We start from the raw sequence: 24,491 nt of genomic DNA on the forward strand, positions 1-24,491 counted from the left end.
GTGTTGCCTATTATTATTTTACTGGAAGCTTCTTTATGTAGTATAGTTTAGTGAAACAGTGCATTTTGCATATGAATGTGTTTGCATCTCAGGGTATTTCCAGGAAACCACAAAAGTGTTATGTGACTGTGGTGAAGGCTGATGACAGGCCTACACACAACTCTGCAGTTCCGCAAACCCTAAATGTCACCTCTGGCCTATTCCATTAATATTACACCTTCATCCTCCAACTGTCACTGCCATTGCTCCTCTCACTAGACTTCCCCAACTACTGTTCTGTATTTGTACTTGTATTTAGCGCTTATGACAGGGGGTTCCCAGTAAAAGACAAATATATAATATACTACAATTATTAAATGTTAATCAAACAATCAGGCAAAAGAAAAAACTGAAAATGCAAAATGTCCACTTGAAGTGAGAATGAAGCCAACAAATGAAACCACTCGGGGAGAACACAACCGCATGAGCAAATGGTAAACTTTGCAGTATCAAAAAGCACATGCTGATTACTTATCAGACGTCTTCTGTAACAGAGAGCCACGCGTCATATAGCAGAAATTAGGTAATTCACACCATAGAATGATGCAGTACTGTAATAAGTGTGCAACGTATGTTTTACAGAGCAGTCAGAGTCATGTTTCAGTGGTGTTAAGTTACTGCAGTAGTGCATTTGGAGATTATGCTGTATTGTTTAACCACAAAAAGAAAATGAGACAGATTCCGATTTCTTAATAAAATAATTCATTTCAGGACAACATATAAATAATTATTGAATCACACAATACAGATATCTTGATATGAATAAATACTTAACAAATAAAAACAGCCTTTTTTCATACAATACCCTATTATCCTATACCCTATCATGGTCAATACCCTATTATCGAAAAATCACACAAAGAAAACTTCCACACAGTTTGCATGTTTTGTTACACCTTCAGTTTTTAAGCCGATGCTTCTCCTACTGTTGGAATGTCCCGAAGCAAGTCGGAGTACCATTCCTAAATGCCTCAGTAGCTTAGACAAGTCATGTGCAACATATTTGATCTCCTCCCAGTCAACTTCAATCAGAGCCCTGAACCCCAAAAGTCTGAGGCATCTGATGAACTGACCACTAATTGGCCTTTAATTGGTTAAGGTTTATCTAGAGGTGATTAAAGCACACATAGTTCTACGTACAGGCCACAAGAACATGGGCTGGCCGACAGCTTTAGATACAGTTGAATGAAAAGGCAGAACGAGAGCCTGAGCTGTCTAAGCTTGTCTAACTAGAGCCTCAGATGGACATCTGCCTTCAGCAGTAAAAAGTCAAATATTAGTGATACGATTGAAGTTATCGATCACAGGTCTCAGTAGTAACACATTTCTTCATCGTCAAAGGCTTGTGCACATAATATTGGGTGTGATATTTGTTCTGAGGTTGAGTCAGTAGTTGTATTGGCGATGTCAACCTAAGGTTCTCTAGTTAGCATAAAATAGGCCAGGCTATCCATATTTAAGGAGGTAACAACTATTGTGGCTGATGGGATGTGTCTTTCAAAACAAATTAAATCTATTAAAATTACAATAAAAATTCCCATAAAATGTCAAAACAAAGCAGGAATGTCAGTTGTCTCCCAGCTGCACACCTGTGCAATGTAGATGCATGTGTAATAGACATGAGGCATCGTGTTAATGGTCCAAGAGTACGGACCGAGATCCATATTCACAAAGCATTTGATAAGCGGGGGCACTGATCCAGGATCAGTGATCAGGCCCCTCTGGTCCATGAAGGCTGAATTACTACTTAAAGGCAAAACTTATCGAGGATCAGCCCCAATAATGTGCTGTGTTTAACCAGCACAAACACATTCAGATAAAGAGTGGCCAAAGCAGACAATGGGATTGCTGTCTGAAATTTCAATATTGTCGCCTTGGCACATCCAGTGGGTGGAGCAAAGAGATTAAGTTTGCTTACATCACCTCTGGCTAAGGTGGGGCGGATACAATCTCAAAGAGCTGTGTCTTTGTGTGTGGTTGCAGTGTCCAAGGAATAGGACAGTAGTGAGAGCATTGTGCATACGTATTTATATGTGTCTAGGTGCTAGAGTGGTCAGTAAACAAGAAAACAAGGACCAAGGCAACAGATTAGTTTTCGAGGAAAAGGGAAATAAGAGGAAGTAAAGGCGGAATACAAAGATGAGTCTTGTCTCCACTGTGTCCTCTGCACTCTGCGTCCGGCAGCATGTTGGCTACAATGAAGAGGCTTGGAGTTCTGTACATGTAGCACCAAAACTAGCAGGGGCCTGCCCTGTCTGTCTTGCACGTTTCCAAGACTTGTGGTCTTTTTTTTGTTCCGTATCAAGTAAAAACGTTCGTATCACAAAAAATCTATGAAATAAGAATAGCAGATTATTTTGTGTCAAAATATAAACTAATGCTATCATTGCTTGTCAATTGGAAGAAAAATACTGTATTTCTTAATCATTTTACAAGAGTTTTTTTGGCATTTGGTATTTTGGAACTTTTCAAAGTAAAATTGAGCTGATCCAACAATATCAATTGTCATTTGATTCTTTCAAGCCCTTCATTTTAATTGAAAGTTCAAACCAGAGCCCAGTTTCTACTGCTTTTCTTTCTCCGTTAGTCTGTTGCTGGGCATCCACAACGACTGCATCCCTCCCTCTACATAGCAATGCTAGACAGACAGGCAGACAGTTACACAGATGCATTGGGACAGACAGACAAACAGACTGGGTAAAAATCCTTGGCTGTGGTCTAGAAAGCAATGTCTGATGCTTCTTGTTATGTCGACATACAATCATTTTGTCCGGCACGATGTACTACGTACCTCTAAATACATATTGTACACAAAAGTCAGTTGCTGACATGTAGCCACACCTCTGGTCGTGTAAATGCACACGGCACATCAGATGATAATTGCACAAAGAGGTATTTTGGAGGCCATGTCTAATGTTAACACACACACACTCACCTCCTCCCCATGTACATACACGCTTTCTTCACATTCTACATGGGGGTGGATTTTAGGCCATAAGGTTACTAGTAAGTTACTAGCTAGTTAGTTGGTTACTATCAGAGGTGCATTGACTGGCATAAGCGCCCGGAGCAGGGCAGCGGCTTATGTGATCAGCCGCGATAAATCTGTTTAAAATGGTCACACTCGTTGCAGTAGCCCTGTTTCTCTTGGTTCGCGTAGTGGTCACAGCCCTGTGTCCGGCATCGCTGCTTTGACTTTTCCTTGGGCGCCTGCGCCCGTCTGCCCCCTTCCCTGCCCTGGCCACGTGTGTGACACTCGGGACAGAGATCTGTGCACCCTGGGGACACGTTGCTGCAGCCACTCCTGCGACACTGTGTCTGGGTCTGGGATTGCTGTGAGGATCTTGGCTTAGTGGCACGGTCACGCTTAAAACATAAAAAAAACACGGACAAAGAAAAATAATTTAACAAACAATAAGCCATACATATATTTGACTATACATTATGTGATATTAGACTTTTACCACAAGTGGCGGAGAGTGGGGTGTTCGGTGCGCCACTTGATTGAGCCGGGCACTCTGCTCTTTGACATAGCACTTGTCACAGTAGCCCTCAAGCATGGCCTTCCCAACAGCACCGCAGCCTGGACCACGACATCGAGAGGCATTCTGGAAACCTGCCTCCAGTCCATGTCGGCTTTGCACAGGTGCAGGGGGCGGAGTCAGATCTTAACATAACATTTAAAAGTGCATGATTACAGCTGTGTTTTTATTTTAAAAATATCTCCTTTGTTTTTCTACTCAGACAACAAGTTTCATTTTACTTACGGTGGTTAGTTTGATAGTCTACGTAGCAAATAGTGCAGAAACCCAACTTCTCAGGTGTGCCAAAGAACTGGCAGCCAGATCTTTTACAGGGTCGGGCCAAAGGGGTCTGCCAGGCTGATGTGTGTCCTGGAGTGAGGGTGAGACAGGGCCGCTCTGCGTCCCTGGGCTGACTCCATGCTGAAGCAGAGGCCTCTGTCTTTGAGTTGTTCTGCTGTGGCTCCTCTCTCTCCGGAGCCTGTTGTCTCTGCATGCAGGGTGGACACAGACCATTGAATATCCTGAAGGCCTCCTGTCTGCACATGCTGCAGCGCTCTCTCTCAGTCTCACGACCACCCCACTGTGTCCAGCCTGTGCCCTGGCCCGTGTGCGGGGCTACAGGCGCCCCATTAGGGCAAGGAAGTCCTGCAGCAGCTGTCCCAGCAGCAGGTGGCACATGGTTCTGCCTGGAGTTGAAGCAGCGCTCACAAAGTCCGTCGTGCTCCACGCTCAGGGTGAACAGGCAGCCTGGTGTCTTGCACTTCATGGCGTGGGTTTCACTGTACAAGCTTAGGCTGGGTGCAGTGGGTGGTGCTGAGCGCGGGCTGGATAACACAGTACCTTTCCCAGAGGATGAAGAGGGCGGACTGCTGCTTCTAGCTCCTCGGGAGCTCACCTCCCCTTCTGATCCCTGTACCCCCCCACCCTTCGTTTGTACTACCCCCTCTATTCTGGCTCCCCCACCAGTGGCCTGTCGCTTCTCAAAGCACTCATGGCAATGGGGCTGTGTGTCCACAGAGACATAGAAGGTGCAGCGTGGCGTGGCACATCGAATTTCAATAAGAGACAACTGGGAAACAGAGAATGGTGGTGGGCGTTGGGGCTGGGCCGCCCAGGCCTGTTCCTTGTCCTCCTGCCAGCGCTGGTACTCATGGTTAACCAACTGCAGATAATCCTCCATCAGGTTCATGTCTTCAGGAAGGTTGCCCTCATCCAGCCTGAGACAGGTTTAGAAACATGTTTAAGAGATTACCTTTCCATTATGATCACAGCAGACAACATGTTTAACAAGCACCTTGCTGCATTGATTATTCGAGTGGCGTCATATCCCAAACCAATGACAGGGATCTCTATTAGGAGGAGGTAATCTTTGAGAAGCTTTTCTTTCTGTTGTTGTTCTTTTTCCATCAGAAAGTGCACCTTGAGTTCCTCAAATCCTCCTCTGCCAGGGTTGATCAATGGAACAGCTCGAATCTCTGAAGGTCCAACAAATACTTTTATTACTATTTTTTCCATACACCTTTACTACATACAGGTTATGTATTGTTCCTACCTGGACCACTGTCTTTAATAGTGATGAGGGGAGCGAAGTGCTGAGAGTCATAGCCGAGTACAATGGGATACTTGTAGCATTCAGCAGATGGCCAGTGCAGTGGAAGATATATGCCACCCACATTGAGTGGTGAGATAGAGGACCCCGACTTCATGCTCCTCACCACCTGGTCTGTTACAAAAACATACAGTATTAGCAATAACATGCAACACAAGGTACAATTCCACTGGAATCGGTGCTCTGTTGATTAAAACATTGAGTATCAGAGCATTATTACTGAATAACTTTACTAAGTTAGCAGAAAAAGTACCAGCAATGACGATGATAGGTCTGCGAAGAATGTTGGACAGGACGAAGATGTGAATGTCTTCAAGAGAGTCAAACTGAAGGCCGTTGCTAGTAGAAACTGGTGAGGCCATCTTGACGATCTTCTCCCATTCCTCCTCCCAGTTCTGGAACAAACACAAAAATATACTCACAGTGACAATTCTGCATTCACACATACGTTGTATCAAATGGAGTTGCTTGTACCGTGGTGGTGTATCGGAGCCCAGTCTGGGTGAACTCCTGGGACTGAAGCAGCTCTGCCTGGAAGCGAGCTTTGAAAAGGCCAGTGTCCGTCTCTTTCAAGACGCTATGAAGGGCTTTCCGGAGCACCAGGTCTGTGTCCTGAACACCCAGCATGTACTGCGAGGCTGCATGGAGCAAGCAGTTCCCATCCCCTGTGGGCAGAAGACCACAGGAACACTGTAATATTCAGCACAACAGCAGATTAACAGACAAGAGTTTGCACAAATTGGCGAGGAAGTCGTAGACACATGAGCAAAGTTAAGGTATACACACTTGCGCAGACAATGCATGGGGATTTCCACGCTGCCACCACTTTTCATGTCTAGACTAAAACAACACTTATAAAAACTGTGCTGGCCCTTTGTGAGGTCTCATTTTGTCTAATGCCACACACACCCACAAAATGTAAATTAACTGCCAGGATAACTCCAGATTGAAGCATTTTGGGATTTCACTGAGTCTCCTGGTGCAAAGCTGGGCCTTTTTGTTGTTGTGAAACAGGAGCCGTGTTTATGAATATGGCCTGAAATACCCTGCTGCTGCACTGAACACAGGAATTTCCCCAAACTAACTTCTGCCTTGAGTGTGTGACTGTTCCCCTTCTGTGATCCCTGCTCATCAATGCTACTCAGCTGGTCCTGGACTTTCCGCAGGGGCGTGTCTTGGACCGGATGGAAGCTGTTGCTTTTGACTAATGTAATCATTGACTGATACACGCAGGCACTTTGTCAAATCTACTATTGCTTTTATTTGTGAATTCAAGGGAAATTTTCTACCTTTTTCTTTCACCATTATATCAGATATTATTTTTGAAAATTTGAACAGCTTCCGAGCAGTACGTTCTGGAGGACTTTGTCGCCTCTGCATGTTTGCCTAAGAGGTCACAACTTTGGACACAGTTACAAAAGCCTGGGAAAAGTCTGACTCCATTACGATTAAATTAGTGTTTTGTCATGTGATAGCCTCTCCTCACAATGACGCTGCCTGCAGGGAGCTGTTTCAGTCCGCGATTTGCTTGTTTTCAGTGGTGTCACGGTACATCCCATCACAAGGGTGGATACAAGGGAGAAAATAATAATCGGCTCTATTTCGCTCTACCTAGATGTTGTTGCATTTCGGCACTCTTGCATCACTTCAACAGAAAACATCAAAATTCGCGGCTTTCAAGAAAGGAAAAAAAGGAGGCGTCCTCAACAACAGCACGGCGGCACAAGCGCACAAACTTGCAAAATCACAGGCAGAACAATACACTTATTTCTGACCCTGTTCAAAAAGCCGGAGATGAAAGAAAGTCCCAACAGTCTAAATATAGACGCTTCCTCGGTGGCGAGCTGGAGCACTTCCTGAAAACATTACCAGCGTGGGACGGGGTTTGATTTTTTTTTGTCTGGTTTGTGTCGCAGGTGACGTTAGCCGTGCTTCTGCATTGCTGTGGTGCTTTAGGGCCCAGTCATCAGCAGGTGTTTTGGTCTATACATGACAAAGTAATGTACGACTTGTACACTCTGTTGGGGTTTAGATTTGCACAGTGCGGTTACAGTGCATGGTCAGGGCGGGAGTTTTACACATCACACGACTCCATGGCATTTTTTTTGGTGATTCAGTCATTACGACCATATAAATTGCGATTTCTTTGCAATATGTGAAAGAAAACAAGAAACGGCTGAGTCTAGAGACGTCAGCTGTTTCTCGGTGGCTCTGTAGAGTCAGTGCATTGTTGCTGGGGACACATGACGCACATGGGACGCAGTTTGGGAAAAACCCACGGATGTGTCCTAGACATTAAAGACAGAGGACGCACTGAGTTTTCGATAAGGCGGTTCTTCACTGGACAGAACAGAAGCAAAGAGAGTATACTCAGCCACTTAGGTGCTTTATCAGATTGTTCTGAGGCCTTCAGGGGACAGGATTTGGTAACTAAGAGCTTAGGCCTATTAAATCCCTTTTTTTTTTGCTTTCAGCACAAGATACATTAAAATGTGCTAAAAAATGTCAGCAACAAATATGATTGCAACAGAAATCCCACGAAGAGATACAGAGGTGGACAAAGTGAGGTCCCACGACTGACCGCCTCCTTTTGTTGAGCCTGTATCCGTCTGTGTTGATGTGTGTGTCTGCCCTCAGTGACTCAGCAGCCGTCACTCAGCCTTCTGTGTGTGTCTGTGTGTGTCTGTGTGTGTCGTCCTCCGCTCAAAGTCACGTCTAGCCTAGGTCTTATTGGGGATGATGATGATGACGACGCCGTGGAGCAGAAGAACGTTTCGTCACATGTCCGGAAATTCAAAGCAGGTTTACCGGCAGAACAAAGCCAACCCAGAGTTCAGTTTAGGGGTCTTCTAAAGAGGAACTAAAGGCTTGTGAGTTCCAGTCACTGCCCTGCGTCATCACCATCTTTCATGATATTGATAACGCTTCCATCATGTGACTACCTCTTTTTCCATTATATCAGTCAGGGCTGCACAATAATCGCGATGGGAGTTAAATCTTGTGATATTAATCTTACTGAAATGGCAAATTCAAAAGCACTGGGAGGCAAAACCACTATTAGATTGTGCAGCCCTAATATCAGTGGAATCAAAAAACAATTATCTGTGGTAAAAACGATGCACTTATCTGCGCTTGGTTACTTCTGCTTCCTTTTTCTGCGAGTGAATTTCTCAACATCTTCTGAAAATGAATCATGTTCTCTGATACACCGATAGAAATTGCCAAAACAATGAATTTCCCCTTCACAAAGTAAGCCAGGTAGAGCTTCAAAACTATTTCAAAATGTTAAAACATTGCCTGCATTGACACATTGGAACCAAGGGGGCATGCCTCTACTCTAAAGCTGAAAATTGAAGGTTATGGAAACACCGGCTGTAAATAAAAGCCTCTGCAAGTGACGCCTGAGAATTTCCCAGTATAGACCTCAAATCTAAAGTAATCAACTCTAATTGTTTGCCTGCCCTGGGACGTTCCCGGGTTTCAACATCGACGCAACAGAAAACATGACTTCGCAATACAAGGTCTGAAAACCGTGGGGCTGCTTGGTACATCTGTCACTTACTGTAACCCCACATCTGACTAATTTCTGTTTCTCACCATCTACACGTTGATTGGGCTGACTCATGAGAATGTGCTCTCTCTCTCTCTCTCTCTATGTGTGAGGAGATTCAAACAAATGCAGCCGGAGTCGATCTGCAGGATCAATGGATCAATATTAACTTCGAGAAATATTACTCACATGGAGCTGGTGGGACATGTGCAAAGTCTCTCTCTTTAGGTCATTATGTTTGAGGTGGGGTAAAAGCCTGAACACTTTGGTATATTGAGATTCCATGTTTTAAAACAAAATCCACTATTAAAGTTTTGATATAATGTCTTACTGAATGTCAAATCGCCCAAATAACTTATGTTGTCACTCATTTCTCTGACATGCCCTCACCATTGGTACGTAGCGGCACCATCTTCTTCACCTCACGACACCAGTTGAGTTTCTTCTCCTGCTCCAGCGACGCTTGCATGGCCCTGTCCAAGATGGCGGCCTGCACCACCTCCCTGAAGGCCTGGGGAAAGTGGTTCATGGCGATCATCTCTAGAGTGTAGCGGTGCATGCCCCTCAAGTGATGCATGAGACCTCCACTGGCGGCGGGCTTGACCACATCGTTGGGGACGCGCTGGCGGATCTTCACGGCCTTCAGCAGATTGGACACAAAGAGAAACTTGGGAAGGAAGTTTTGACCTTGCGACATGGTGGATGAAGGGGCCAGGTGGGTGGATGGTGGGGAGGAGGAGGAGGAGGAAGAGGAGGAGGAGGAGGCCCAACACCGAACAATGTGGAAACTATAAGGGAAGAAGAGGAGAGGATGTGTTATTTTTATAGTAGAAAATAATAGCAGGGGCTGATGGGAAATTTTGAGCGGAGTTTCCCCCCGGCCTTAATGATTAAGTCTGTAACTCAATTTAATTTACAGTTGTCTCAGGAAAGCACCCAATGCTCAATTTACAAATATTTTGATGAGCCAACTGGAATATAGTCGATCAACCTTTTCATGTTGCTCTTTTAGTTCTCAGTTGATTTATTCATAGAAAAAGTGCTCTCTCAGTCTTGAAAGAAAAATGCACTCCTTTCAAGATTAGTAGGCGATATACTAATGACAACTAAAGGCAGAGGGATAGGCTGCCTGTTCAAAACACAAGATATTTCTCCTATGGAGCAAATCGGTAGGTCCACACCAGCCCTTTGTTGGTGCTTGTTACACATTTTTGACATGTTAAATTATTCTTGTTACAATGTAACAACTAACCAGGTTGTGTGTGTTGTGTATGTCGCCAACACACTGATAGTACAAAGTGATGGTCAGCAGGAAATAGTCTTGGGTTAGGCTACTTTGTGCTGACTTCCTAAGTGGGAAGGTGCGCACTGTTGTCACAGCTCTGTAAGTTCCTCCATGGCCGTAACTCCAGCAGCAGCAGCAGCAGCAGGTGCACACAGGCTCGCTAGGCCATGCTAAAGGAGCTACTGAGTGGCATTAGGCAGCAGACACCTGGATGGCACTGAGCGTGCTGGCAGCACTCATGGCACTGGTGTCCGGAGGTGCACTGGTGCTGCTCGCAGACTTAGGGCAGACAGACAGTGGCGCACTGGTAGAGCCTGCGGTTTAGCCTGGCTGGCTACACAAAAACACAATAACACAAGACTTTGCTGACGTTAAAGGCTTACGTAATTTCAATGACAACTACCTTTGTAACAATGTAGGGTTGAATAGTGTCTCACAGCACGGGTTCGGACCCAATGCAGCGGCGCCGAAGGTCCATTTGGAGGCTTAAAAGCGCCTTAGCTTCTCGCGAGTGACGTCTTTGTAAACAATGGCTGTCAAAGCCACTGTCGTGAGCAGGCTTCAAGCTTCCTCCATGTCCCCAGAACCATGAGCGGATATTAGTCAAGGCCCAAACGTGCTGTGCCCGTTTGTCAGCGCTGGAATAAGAAATGTGGTCCACATGGGGAGCTGTGCGGAGGATGGGTGTCTTACCTGTGTAATATGTCGGGCTAATAACAAAGCCTTCCCGGATGCTCAGGCTCGTCCTCTCTCAGCCACTTCACTCAGCCTCACCGCAGCGGTCCTCGGCGCCATTCAAGCTTCTGTTTGCTTCACTATCACGGCTGTGTCAGACACCTCGCAGTTTGCGAAGGCTTTCAAAAGATCGCGTCCGCAAGTAGTAAAAAAGGAAAAAGCCCAAGTCACGGGGATTTCCACACAGGGACTTTCCGTCCACCCATTTTCTCTTCTGACTTGCGTGCAGTCACTGCCATCCACCGCCAGGGGGCGCTCTATCTGTCTGAGTCAATACTGAACAGCATATCCCACCTACTGTGCACAAAGGAGCGTCACTGAGAGAGACAGACAGGTCGCGTCATAGCCTATTTCATGAGACATCCTCAGAAATAAATCATGAACCTGCCCATGAGATCAGCCCAGCAACATGAGTCAGGAAAAACAAAAGAAATCTCTAAATGTCAAGCCTTTATACAAATGCGGCAGTTCCCATTACTATAAAAAGAGAACACTTTTTCCAGTAGAAGAGCACAAAGGGCACACCTTTTATAGCCAACAATACAAAATAATAATAGATTGGTGGTAAACAATTTAACGTTATAATTTTAGTATTTGACATTGCTTGAAGTGAAAATAATGTTCAAGGCCAGTAACAGGTGTACAAATAAACCATACACATTATAACATACTACCTTTTATTTTTTCTTGATTTTAAATAATAGGTAGGCCTATAGCAAAGTTGGCAAAAGAAGTGTCTAGGCTTGGTGAAAGGTACTGTCCATCCACAAGCCCTTGTTTTTGACACTGTAACAATTCATGAGTTACAACATGGAAACTTGATAAAGTGCATTGACCAGCCAACTTTCTTTTTCTGTTCCTTCATGCTACATGCTCGAATGAACAAGTCAGAAGTGCTACATACTTATCATTCAATCACTCCATACTTTGTGGTGGAAGCTAACCCTAAATAATAAGCCTACTCAAGTTGAAGCGGATGAATAAAAGCTGTAATTGATTTCCTGACTAACACTGTCCTCTAGTGGCAGTCTTGTAGTACTGCAATGTAAACAAACATGGCATTTCTTCCATTTTTAGCTCTTCTACTTCTACTTCTTCTCCTCCTCCTCCTCCTTCTTCTTCTTCTTCTTCTTCTTCTTCTTCTTCTTCTTCTTCTTCTTCTTCTTCTTCTTCTTCTTCTTCTTCTTCTTCTTCTTCTTCTTCTTCTTCTTCTTCTTCTTCTTCTTCTTCTTCTTCTTTTTCTTTTCTTTTCTTTTTATTATTATTATTGTTATTATTATTATTATTATTATTATTATTATTATTAGTAGTAGTAGTAGTAGTAGTAGTAGTAGTAGTAGTAGTAGTAGTAGTAGTAGTAGTGTAGTAGTAGTAATAGTAGTAGTAGTAGTAGTAGTAGTAGTAGTAGTAGTAGTAGTAGTAGTAGTAGTAGTAGTAAACCTCTGAAACAATGAACATAATCTTAATTATGCTGCATTTGTTCAATGTGGTGCCACTTTCATTTGGTTCTGGTACTTTAAATTACAACGTAAGTTGGTTATCAGGCTACATCTTTTGTTAACATATTTTATAGAGTTGTCGGATAAAGTCTTGAAAGTGAATAAAATCCTCATGTCACACTTTTCTCTTTTCTCAGCTCATATGAAGTGTCTCCCTGACTTTCTCTCAGTGTGCTCCGTTGTGACCCTGGTGCTGTCGGGACATGCTCAACGGCTGTGGATCTGGGTGTGTCACTGGGAGTGCAACAGCTCATAAATCATGACTCACATGTGTGTTGTTTCAGCACAGCTTCTCATGAAGATAGAAACTATAGCCTCAGTGTCACTATCAGACCTAATACTTCAACATGCTGTAACACACACTACCCGCTTTGATCTGGGCAAACTTCAGTGTGGGTATTGGTGGGTTTCTGTAGAGATTTAAGTTCACTTACACAGCAGAGGCTAAACTGATCACTGTCACACTGATCACTGTCACTTTTATTACAGGTGTCATGATAATGTAAATCTGACCTTTTAAAAACCCAATTTAAGAGATTTTAATGCATTACCTATGTTATGTACTATAGTCTGAAGACTATAGTACATAACATAGTGCATTCTGCAGTGTACAATATGTCACAAAGTTACTGTATTCTATTTTGATTCTGTTTGTTCAACTCCCAACCAAAGGGAAGGATTATTTTTTGCATCCAAGATGAATTTTGTTGAATTCATGAAACTGAAATAACAAGTAAACTTTGGGATGCGGTTGGCTGTTGTGTAATATGACGTTTCTGTTGAGATCTGCGCTCACAGGTGTTGTCCTCCTGACATGACTAAAATCAAAGGAACTGAACCAACCAGTTCACATCACATCAATGTACTTCAGCAGAATGTTAAGCAAGTGAGTCTACTTAAGTTTAAGTATATTTGGTTTGGTTTAAAAATATAATAAACTTTTTTTTAAAGATGGGCCTGAAGATGGACATTGTTTTTATGAAGATGGACTTGTATTTATCACGTCCATTTCTATACAGATCAATAAAGCATAAATAAGGCATTGTAAAAGTTTAGCATTTTTTATTGTCGCAATACAAAACACAAGGTATTAAAAAGCAAAACCCAAACATCCTGATAAACATGTAGACATTGTTAAAAAAAAAATGTCTTAAATGGTCTTGAAGATTGAGACAAGGATTAGATTTACTTTTATATTGCTCCCTTAAACAAAGATTTAAAATAAACTGATCTGGACAAAAGAGTCCAGATGTTGTTTTATTTTCTTGCCTGGACGACTGAGAGACTTCACAGACATTGCTCCCTTTAGATACATGACATTTTCACAATAAAACAAAGACCTAATATGTAACACATATTATTTATATTCTCAGCACATTATCATGTTTATTGCTAAAAACACACTTCTTAAGTTTCCTCAAAAGGTTCAAGGTGCAAAAACTCTTCAGCTAAATATACATTTAAGTTTCCATTCGTGCATCAAAATTTTAACTTGCAGTTTTCTAAAACTATTGACAGTGACAAATAACAAAGATCTTATATTTCATATATTTTTTGCATCCTGTGCAAAATAGTATTTAGTTTGGATTCTTTCTGAGATAAAGCACTAGGCTCACAGGCTTAGAGAGCCGGGTCTGGGTCACATTCCTTAGCTTAAGTGCACTTTGGTGAATGTATGAGCAGTGATCAAAGTAAATATTAAAATTATGTAAAAATATGAATGAAACTTTTCAGTAGAAAATAGTATTTAACCTAAAATAGAGATTCGTACAAAAGCAGAGATGACATCTTGTCACAGTCCACAACCTTTTTGCTTTTTGAGTCCAAAGCTGAGCATTCACGATGTTTAGTGAGATGGTCCAGTGTCAAAATGTCAAATGGTTGTCAACATCCAGCTCATTCAGAACAAAGTAGCAAAGGGAAGAGTTGAGGCCTTTACTCAGAGGTGTAGAGGTACTTGGTTTTAGCCATTCCGGTCAACTCATCCTCATAACGTGGCAGGCAGCAGAAGAGGATGGCACAGCCCAAGCTCAGTAGAGTGGCCCCCCAGCCAAAACCATAGGCCCAGCTGAAGAAATAGTGACCCTCGAAGATCAGGTCCTGGAACTTCACTGGGTATATGATGAGAGCGATGACCTGAATGATCACTGTACAACACACAGAGAGCATTAGACTGGATTTCGACAGTAAAAAACAAATGATTTGGCCCAATGTGACAATGCTGGGGCAGGGCAAAACTTAATAAATCTCCATGTCAAGGTGATGAGTCAGCGCTGGTGACACTGTACCAACAGGCATTTAACATCAGAACCACAGGCAGTGCTTCCTATGAAAGGTGCGGTGCTTATTTGCATATTGTTGCGAATCTCAACGATAATAACATGATTCATGTTCTCACGAAAGGCAAGGCCAACAGTAAATTATGCAAGGAGAAACTACTTTGTATATGCATGCATGCAATCTCGACAAAATTGAAAGCTTTATCGAAAGAATATGTTTGTTTGCAAATCAGGCTGTCTTTTTATTCCAAATTAGTTGATATAACATCTGAGACCCTGCAGTTTAGTATATTTATTTGAAACTGTGTGAGGTGACCCAGTTACATTTCAACAGTGGTCCAGTGGTTCCCATAGTGATGTCACACAAACCCCCCCACCCTTTTCTCCACTCAAAGCACAATGGCGTTCTCCTCTTTAACTTCCCTCTCAGACTCACATACCTTGTTTTTATTTGTACATAATTGTGGCAGTCTTCATTCTAATGTACTTTACACATGCCTGTCCTCCCTAATGTGTTTCCATGTAAGTCTGTCCAAACTTACCAACAATAATGAGCAGGACTCCGATGAAGGGCAGGAGTGTGACATTAACAGTGCGGCACAGAGCGATGCAGGAGATGATGAAGGCCACAATGAGGATGAGGAGGCCAATGACCATGAGAGCAGCAACAGCCTGGGCCCAAGCTGAAGAAATGAGACACCGAATTACACAATCATTCAATGATGTCAAATTTGTTAATACATTTGCTAATCCTAATCCATTTTCATATTTTCATCAGCTTTTTACAGTCGCAGACAAGAAGCATAAGTTATGTGTTTATAACACTTAAAAGCATCAAGTACAGATGACACCTTGAGAACCTTTGTCTATGATGGAAAAGTCCTGTAAGACTGGGAACTTACACTTACATAGTTTTACAGCGCATAGTCGTTGTGTTTTTATCATTAATTTAACATTTTTGGAGACATGGCTGGTGTATCACATTGTAACTTTCTTCTTCTAGTTAATTATTCAACCAATCCATGAGAGAGACTCATGCCCTCAACTTTCTCTTTGTGTTTGTCACGCACTAACTGCATGACTTTAACCTTCAACTCCTTTGCTATAAATAAAAACACTTTCTTCATTGGTGTAGAGAACACTGACCCAATGGCCCCCTGCGTGTGTTTCCACATCAGTGCACACCTTAAATAATTCACATTAGCTTGCGTTTGGGTGTGTGCACATGTCCCTCCACCTGCAAAGGCCTCGAGCTCTCTCAACACACACCTGACTAGTTCGACTGGTTCATAGTTTATTCCCTCTCCATGCCAAACACAACACTAGGTCTGCTGGTATAACACTGTAACTACAATATTTGTTTTTTCTTTGTAAGGCAAGTTAAGTCTCTGTACATTCTAGAAGTTATACCTACACTGTATACAAATCGTTTGTGTGTTTTAAATGCATATGTTATATTCAATGAAAGTGTTAGAGAAAATCTTTCAACAATACTTCAGACTTTGACTTGCATGGAGCAGAAATAACATACTGTAGTTAATATCCTTTGTAGTAGAGGCATGACGATTTCTCTCGTCTCTTGTGTTCGGTGTTTTTAATCATTTGCTTTGTTTTGGTCTCGGGACATGTGGCTAATGTGGACTAAAACTAGTCTTTTCACCCAGCTTTACATTGTTACATTTACAATTGTTATAACTGACTGTTCATACTGTTATGTCTTGGAACATTTTGTGAATAAACAGGTTGATCATTCCACTCTTACACTCCCCTTCAGCTCGACTTCAATCATGTTCTTTCTTGTCCTGGTGGTTTATGGGATAACAATGTTCCAAGTTGCACAGGCTGCCAAATATTTCGCAAAGGCCTGAAAGTGCTTTGCTTTTTATACATCAATATTACGCAAATATTTCCAGTTTACTTTATACTTTTACTTGGGGGTGTATTTAGTATAGTGCTTTTTATGACAAATACTGTAATTAAGAGACTTCTGAGGTGTTGGAACATTGCCAAAACACTCATTATTATAGCCTACGTAGAAACCCAATACAAGCTTCAACTACATTTACATATAGAGAATAAAACATGGAGAATACAAAAGCTGCTCTCATTGAGATAAGCCAACACTAATGCCATTGTTTGGGGTTGTTGGGGTATAAAGCACGACCTGAGAGCCTCTGTGCACTGAATGAAAAGACAGCTCCCAGGAGAGCGTCTAATTTCTGTCCATTTTTGTTTATTTATTTGACAAATGTATCTGTTTTGTAAAGCTTTGTGACGAACACATTTCAAACTAAAATGAATAGTTCACGTTAGTTTCTCATAGCCCCAACAGTAGATGTTTTTTGTAACTCATGTTTTCTGTCAAAGTAAGAAGTTGAAAGTGATAAGCCCGGAACGCACTTAGGGCCAAAGTTCAGTGAGTAGGCCTCCCCCGCCCAGTAACCACTTTTGGTATTCCAGAGGTCGAGCTGTTCACAGAGGTATGTTGACTATTACGCCCAACCGAGACTAGTGACTCACGGCCTAACACTGGTCTCATAAAGCCAACCATAATGGCCGTGTCTCTTATCAGGCATGTATCTACAGTAAAGGCAGACTTACAGTACTCCATCAGCGTCTTGCAGCTCCATTCGTCGTTCCTGCCTCGGCAGTGGTCCCACATACCGGCGTAGTGAGACTTGGCGTCCTCGTCCTCGACCCATCCTGACGTAGCGGCAATGGCGATTATGTCAAAAATTATGGCGAAGACCAACAGCAGGGGCACGATCCACCTGCATCTGGGATAGGCGATGCCACAGCGAAACATGTCCGAGTCGCGGTGGCCTTAACGTGGAGTAGAAAAGATGAGGAGACAAGGACAAGTCGAGGATAAGTGGGGAAAAGTCTGCCGCTCACAGCGCTCAGTGCGTATTTACGCAGACGGAAAAGTCTGGCAGGGAGTGAGAGGATAATTCAAGCTCCACCCGAACCTGAAACGATTGTCTGTGAACAGTCAGAGGTGTGTGTCATATAAGCCCAGCCCCAAATGTGTCATATTACATTCAAGCTCCACAATGTGGAGCTCCCGGTTCTACTGGAAGTTGTGGGTGCATGAACGCATCTTTTCACTAGAACTAAATGAGATAATATCTGCTTGGAATAATTGGGACACGCAAGTCAGTAGTTGAAGTAAAAGCAAAGGGAGGAAAGTCCTTGAAATTCATGTAATGAGTTTGGCCAGTAGGTGGCAGTTGAAACCATTAGAATGAATGAGGGAAAAATGCACTTTTGTGCTTAACTTTCTTGGGATGAGTAGTAAACAGTGATTGTTATGCCAGAGGGTTTACTTGTTTCCCATTGTCAAATTGTTTATAATAAACATACCAACCTGTGTTTACTGTTCAAATACTGTTCAAAAAAGGACTGCATAAAGTTTGACAGGGAAAACAATTGAACTTTTACTCCAAATATCAAATAAGAGTAGTTGTGGTGCTGTTAGAATATCTGTGATACTACACAGTCCTTAGGGTATTCTTCTACTGAATAATGTAAAGTTATACTTTGTACTTTTCTCAAGTCATTCAAAAACACAGATACAAGAAGAGTTAGTGATAATATCCTTTTTAATATTGACAATTACTGTAGCAATAAAGATGGTAATTATAACTTATTAATTAGTAATGCATGGTCAGCATTTCAGGACAGTGATTAGATTAGATTAGATTAGATAAGATTATATACAATGAAGAAAATGTAATGAATGAATGTCTTCACAAATAAGAAGAATATAAAATGATTGGACATGAGATGATAAATGCAACAAGTGATGACTGTGACTTGTGAGTGAAACTGATTTAAGTGCTGTTAACAATAATGAAGGAGTTACATGCCCCAATGGTCCCCTTCAAATAAAAAAAACATGTCTGAGAGTAAACAAAATCAAAAGTATCCAGTCGATAATTTTGTAATTCTCACACTGCCTCAACTTTCCTTTAACACTGATCTGACAAGGGATATGTGCAAATTCTTCCTCCGCTGGTGACTTTTATTTTTTTTCCTGAGATTAACTGAGACAATTTAAAACTTAAGAACATTATGCGAGTTCCCACTTCAGACACAATCGCCTGAGTACATCTGAGGATCACTCTTGATCCTCTAGCACCACCCACAGGATAAATGGTTAACCTTCAAACATTACACATACAGAAATCTCCCAGCTCTCTAAATCTAAAAATGAAGAATAAAATAAAAATAAAACAAGATGTGGTATAATTAAAATGCTCTGTACAGTAAGTGTGATCTGTACCATAAGATATGTTTCCTTAGAAAACTTCAAAGTCAGTAATAAGTGTCTGTGAACGGCCAGTTGGAACCCTCTATGAAAGAAATACTAAACTAAATCAATACCAATTAATTAACTGAACTGAACTTGTCTCCAAACAATGAAACAGGGAGAGTTTGCTTAATCGTCAAGTGCAGAGCTGTCCAAACAATGGCCTAGGGGCTAAATGAGGCCACCATGAACCAATTTTTTGGGCTTCCAGCTGAATTGACCCATATTGCCATTGGTACAACTCTTTACTCTGGCGTGTAATGAGACAAAGCTGACACATATAGGTTCAAGGCCCGAATGCACCCTTCACAGCAATAACCACCAGGCTGACTCACTGAATTGCAAATCAAATTAACAAAAATAAAATTAAAATAAAGTTTGGATGCCCCTGGTCGAGCGTGATCTTGAATCTGACGTAAGACAGTGCAAAATCTGTAAACAGTCAAAAGTGTAGCTGTGGAAATTAGCCCCTGGTAGAGTGAAAAGCAACGAGAAAACTACCTTATAGTGATGAGGTAGAGAATATTGGACAAACAATGAATAGAGATCATAGAGGCTCCTGGGCAGAGTATTTATGAACAACAGGCTGCCTGTTTGTCTACAACTTTCCACGTCCTGCAGTCGTAGTTGATACATCAAGGTAAAGGTGTGGCCTCACCGATCCCACCACGGGACGACCTGAAGTCTTGACATATGACCACCAGGCGGTACAGGTTGAGGATGACCACCAGCAGGTTCTTGATGGCGAAGAAGACCAACATTTGGTGAAAGACGTCAAAATATGTCATGACTGTGAGGCGCACCACCAGGAATGGGCCGTCCTGAATGAACAGGGCCTCCACGATGCTCCACACATCGGTGCTGTGCTTCTTCAACAGGGACATCTCCTGGACGCCCTCTTCCCCGTCCGACTCTGTGTTCACCACTACTCAAGGGAAACATAAAGGCTCATGTTATGTATGTTTATTCATAGTTTTCAAGCGGCATCATTAGGAGGGAACAGCTCCCTGGACACACTGCACTGTCTGAAGCATTTTACACACAATGTCTCCAATTTGTCCTAAATGTATTGCCTGGGAAAATACAATTTGTTTGATTATTGTTGTCATGGTTACTATTATTATATTTCTTCCTTGACTGTTTTTTTCTCCTCTCGGTTACCCCTCGGCACTTTGGCTCTTCAAATGAGTCTGTGATAATCCCCACCTCCAGAGGGTGGTGTCATGGTGTCAGTGACAACAAAAGATCATATTCACTTCGTTTAGTTCTGTTTGGAAGTTTTACATAATTTAGTGTCAGCCTCATTTAATCACACACAATCCTACTTTCCCATTGTATTCCATTTGTCATTTGCATTGTGTTCTGTGTCCTCTTCACTTATGTAAATACACACTTTACATATCCATCACTCAATGTCTGTAATGTCTATCACACAGTAAAACACACACAAAAAATCTGTTTAACTTGTATTGTTAAAAGCTGTTTCACAATCATCAAATGTTGTAAAAAAGTGTATGTAATAAAATGTCTGTTATTTAGTCATACCTTGTACATTGAAAACTGAGACTTGTGAAATATGTATAACATATTGTAGTTTGCTATTTGATCATCTTCTTAAGTTGTAAGACGTCTAAGAATGTAACTATTTTTTATTTTATTGGACCTTTGTTTAAACAGGAAAGTAAAATGTTTAGTGATAGAGAAAACTGGAGCACCCAGAGGAATTCTATTCTGAGATAGGGATTTACAGTACGTCAACATAATTACTTCCCATCAAGGATTTCACTGAAAGAATATGAATAAACAGGGCTCCAGAGGGAGTTCATCTAAATATCTTTCTTGATTGCACTGGTCCAACCAATCCCACGGTAAAATATATGCATATATGTATATATATATATTTTTTTAAATCCATTTTAAAGTAAAAACCCAAGATAGGAAATACTCACTAACAAAGAAAAATAGCTGTTCATTTGAAGAAAAACAAAGCTTAAGATTGATGTTTGTTTAGTGCAGCAGGTTTCTTCAAAGGATGTTTGTCGAGTGTAGTATGTTCCTCCTATAGCTGTTCCGTGAATCTTAAGAACCCGCTTGTCTCTTCTAGTTGCATAGAACTCAAAAAACACTTTTCTGTTCTCAAAACACAGCACAGTGTTTCCACACAGTCAGCTGATTATAAATTGAGGTTGAGTATCACTGTTTTAAACTGTTCCTTTTTTGTTTTCACAGGGCAAACACACAACTATATAAACGGCGTGTGTTTAATGGATTTCCAATGTAGGCAAGTTGTTGAATTGGATATGAGCTCAACGGTCCACCTCCCTGACATAAAAGGAGGCATTGTAGAGGTACACAAGCGGTCACTCACCAGCAAAATGGAAGGGAAACTGCAGCATGCTCCATGTCCATACAGCCAGGATGATATAGACCAGCTGAGGACTGTTTTCTCTGGAACACAAACAAGAACAGCACTGTCAGCTTTTCTGTCTAAACTTGTTGATAAGGGCACTCACTTCAAACGTCTGGACATAGAGACGTTTACATATGTATAATGTAAATAGCAATGGCCACCTACTTGACATCGGAAAGCGTCTCACTGGTGAATTCCAGAATATCTGCCGCTGTCCCAACAAATATGAGGAGAAGTTGGGACAACTGTTCACGGGTGACCCCCCCGGCTGGAAGAAGCCACTTCCCGATGATAAGCAGGATGAGTAGGATCTGGTGGAGGGCCAGGATCCAGTCGTTGAGACAGACTGAGGAGACAGCCTGCTCAATACCCCTATAAAACTGTAGAATCACGTAGAAATTATAGACACACAATCAACACAATAGTAATTCATTTATTGGCAGTTGTAAAAAGGTCACGGACACGTGTATTGCTGTATTACTGAAATTGTAGCGCAGACTTTAAGTACTTAAGTTTCTTCTGGCGGAGCAATCAGAAGTTATTTAATTGGTCCACATGACAGTATCTAGTTTGCCCTGAAATCTCCCCTGTTTGTCCAGGATTTAATGCATTGTTTGCTCTGGTCTTGTCTGAGAGCTGTGTTTGTCAGTTGGGAATACGCTTACCAACCTTCTGTTTAGAACCAATAAGTCGTGGATTTGTCCAGTTTTAGAGTTTTTTCAAAGTTAAACGTTTTGACCTGTTAAAATCCAGGTTTCTTCCTGGCATATACTGGTGGTAATAAAAATAATAATCATCTGGTGGTGGACACATTCTACATGGTGTGAAATGTTGTTCTAGTTCTGGTATTGGTAAAACCAGGTTAAACAAATTTGTCTTTATAGAGTCTGTGAGAAGTTTTCAAATCTCAGCCCCATATTTCAAACTGTTGTCTTGACGTGCCCAACTGGTAACACCTCAAGTTTGAAGCAATGTTGCACAATGTTTATATGACATCACTTACCTTTAGGAAATCATGTGTTATGTTCACAGTGTTATTGATCGTAATCACTCTTTTAACATTTTCCCAGGAGTCAAGAGACCTGCACTGAAACACACACACATGCAAGTTTTAATAAGAACATCTGCATTATTCCTAAAGTGCTACAGAGAAATAATATGGGGTTACCTCAGAGGTGCTAGCTTTGTTCTGCTGGTGGTGCAGCTCTAACAACCAGATAGATGGAATAATGCTGATGAGAAACAGAAAAATAGGCGGCGAAAACCTGCAGTTACAGAAGAGAAAACGTTTAAAAACAGGCCTTAACATTATGTTTGTGCAAAGCATTATTCTGACAGCATTGGGCGTGGGCCTGTCTCTTCACCAAGGAAACATATATCTCTATACATTTTAGATTTAAAAAAAGCAGAGGGCCCGAGCCTGACGGGCAACACCCAAAGCCCATCACTGTCCGGGGACACTTTAACAATAGCATACGATCAGGCAGGATGCAGGATCAGGATGTCTTTGGATTTGAGGGTGGGGGCATGCAGTGACATGTACACAGACTAGGAAAAAAGTCTAACAGAATGTGCATGTGATAAAAATCAACATCAAAACAATCAAAAATGTTTTTGCTTTCGCGCAAAAACGGTCTCAGAGTCCCCCCCAAGCGCGCAATTACGCACTTGCGCACCGTTGGTTCAGACTCACCATTTGTAGTCTTTTCCCATTCTCCTCTTGAGCGTAATAATCATTTCAATAACTAGTGGCAGAAAAAGAAAAGTGAGGAGCCAATACGTTTTGTCATCCTTCACCCAAGCCACTCTCCAGACCCCTGTGAGCGACACGAGGATGAACAGCGCTCTGGTGACGATGGCACATGCAAACTTAAGAAACATGTTCCTCAGCACGGTGTGAATAGTTGTTGGTGTCTGGGCTACATGCAAAAGTGATCCGCCGGCTGCTCTGTCTGCACAAAACTTTCGAACAAAGTCCCCAAAGTTAAAGCTCCGCCCACGAGCAGTTTTCCCCACAGGGATAGTGCATCAGCATCAGACAGAGCGTTATGAAGAACCGCTGAGCAGACACGAGCATCGTCCCAAAACAAACCGGGTAAAAAGAGGCATCACTCATATGTGATTTATGGATAATATGATAGAACATCCTATGTGGACACTGAAGAAGAAGCGCTTTCAGTGAGATGCACGGAAGAGGGCAGCATTTCATTTCTAACCATTATGGAATTTCCAAAAGCACATGTAAAGTGTGTGAAAGCTCTTATATAGCCTATTGTATGGTTACTCTAATGCTTTTTGTGAAGGACATAGCCTACAATAATAACAATAATAATCATATATTGCCAATAATGTGCTATCTCAATTGCTGGAACAGTAATGCATATCAAGCACAAAACTGTAATTGGGCAACACATTTATTTTTAGCCAAACCATGCCCAGTTTCAGACAAGTTGAGCCAGTGACCTTCCTCTCTTTGTTTCGATGAAATCACGGCTACGTTTTTAGGAACAGAAACTAATGAAATGCCAGATGCCCACTGTGGTTGTCTGCTGTTGTAGTTTAAGTGCTAAAGCCAGACTTCACAAATCCTCTGGCCCACATCAATGGATAGACCATCCCTTGGGTTTACCCAGTATTGTGGTTGTGCTGCATTTGAAGCAAACTATAAATATACTGCTTGCACTCAAACAGGAAGCAATTTCCGTATCTGGCTTTTTATACATAATTTACAGTCTTTGAGAATGGGGAGGGGTACACACCCTGCCTTTGGCAGAGAATATTGCAGTTATTGCCAAGGGCATATAATTATATTGTCAATCCAAAACGACTTTACTAAAGATCATCCTTACAATACACACTCAAGTGTTTTCAAGCAACAAACAATCAAAATTAAAATCCAAAACATCCAAAAAGAAACATAGCTATTTCACACTCACGTGTACCTCACACACTGCTTACTGATAAATGCTGTTGTTGCATTTTTAAATGAATGAAATAAATAAAAAAAAACGAAAAATGAACAAATGAACTGTAGTGCTGTTATAATAATAAACTTAAGAGTAGAATGTGTGAATTAAAATAGCTATAGGTTTGTGTAGGATTTCATCACAGCCCATAGCTGGTGCATGTCTGTGCTGTAGATTAAATTGGTGACTGTTGCTGAGTTGGCACAAATGCAGGTTGTTCTTAGAAATACCATAAATAGAAGAGCTTAATCATTTTGTTAAAAATTCTTTAGAAAAGTGAAAT

General features: G+C 41.8%; 3 protein-coding genes across 3 annotated transcripts; all 3 read right to left on the reverse strand.

Moving 5' to 3' along the window:
* Positions 1–761: 761 nt before the first annotated feature.
* tnfaip3 (tumor necrosis factor, alpha-induced protein 3) lies at positions 762–10,979 on the reverse strand. Its single transcript, XM_079559433.1, has 9 exons — positions 10,701–10,979; positions 9,113–9,510; positions 5,647–5,837; positions 5,426–5,567; positions 5,116–5,286; positions 4,858–5,038; positions 3,807–4,780; positions 3,504–3,706; positions 762–3,405 (listed from the first exon to the last, which is right to left on the reverse strand). The coding sequence occupies exons 2-9, from the start codon at positions 9,417–9,419 to the stop codon at positions 3,130–3,132; spliced, it is 2,445 nt and encodes an 814-aa protein (XP_079415559.1). The 5' UTR covers positions 9,420–9,510; positions 10,701–10,979; the 3' UTR covers positions 762–3,129.
* Positions 10,980–13,289: 2,310 nt separating this feature from the next.
* On the reverse strand, positions 13,290–17,524 carry perp (p53 apoptosis effector related to pmp22). Its single transcript, XM_079560321.1, has 3 exons — positions 17,122–17,524; positions 15,063–15,203; positions 13,290–14,388 (listed from the first exon to the last, which is right to left on the reverse strand). Exons 1-3 carry the CDS (start codon positions 17,324–17,326, stop codon positions 14,177–14,179), a joined length of 558 nt encoding a protein of 185 aa, XP_079416447.1. The 5' UTR covers positions 17,327–17,524; the 3' UTR covers positions 13,290–14,176.
* Positions 17,525–19,183: 1,659 nt separating this feature from the next.
* On the reverse strand, positions 19,184–23,157 carry LOC306965580 (transmembrane protein 26-like). Its single transcript, XM_079560058.1, has 6 exons — positions 22,936–23,157; positions 22,411–22,507; positions 22,237–22,329; positions 21,408–21,604; positions 21,201–21,280; positions 19,184–19,757 (listed from the first exon to the last, which is right to left on the reverse strand). Exons 1-6 carry the CDS (start codon positions 23,121–23,123, stop codon positions 19,468–19,470), a joined length of 945 nt encoding a protein of 314 aa, XP_079416184.1. The 5' UTR covers positions 23,124–23,157; the 3' UTR covers positions 19,184–19,467.
* Positions 23,158–24,491: the final 1,334 nt, after the last annotated feature.

The sequence above is a fragment of the Gobius niger genome (assembly GCF_951799975.1).
Source record: "Gobius niger genome assembly, chromosome: 7".
Taxonomy (NCBI): domain Eukaryota; kingdom Metazoa; phylum Chordata; class Actinopteri; order Gobiiformes; family Gobiidae; genus Gobius; species Gobius niger.

Bases quoted from the DNA above. Each gene is read 5' to 3' on its own strand.
- perp (XM_079560321.1), bottom strand. From the start codon at position 17,326: ATGTTTCGCTGTGGCATCGCCTATCCCAGATGCAGGTGGATCGTGCCC. The intron at 15,204-17,121 runs GTAAGTCTGCCT...TCATTTCTTCAG, and splicing joins CAAGACGCTGATGGAGTACT to CTTGGGCCCAGGCTGTTGCT. The intron at 14,389-15,062 runs GTAAGTTTGGAC...TGTGTTGTACAG, and splicing joins AGTCCTGCTCATTATTGTTG to TGATCATTCAGGTCATCGCT.
- LOC306965580 (XM_079560058.1), bottom strand. From the start codon at position 23,123: ATGTTTCTTAAGTTTGCATGTGCCATCGTCACCAGAGCGCTGTTCATC. The intron at 22,508-22,935 runs GTGAGTCTGAAC...CTGTAACTGCAG, and splicing joins ATGGGAAAAGACTACAAATG to GTTTTCGCCGCCTATTTTTC. The intron at 21,281-21,407 runs GTAGGTGGCCAT...TTTGTGTTCCAG, and splicing joins GAGACGCTTTCCGATGTCAA to AGAAAACAGTCCTCAGCTGG.
- tnfaip3 (XM_079559433.1), bottom strand. From the start codon at position 9,419: ATGTCGCAAGGTCAAAACTTCCTTCCCAAGTTTCTCTTTGTGTCCAAT. The intron at 5,838-9,112 runs GTGAGGGCATGT...TTCTGCCCACAG, and splicing joins GGTGCCGCTACGTACCAATG to GGGATGGGAACTGCTTGCTC. The intron at 5,287-5,425 runs GTACTTTTTCTG...TTTTTGTAACAG, and splicing joins ACCTATCATCGTCATTGCTG to ACCAGGTGGTGAGGAGCATG.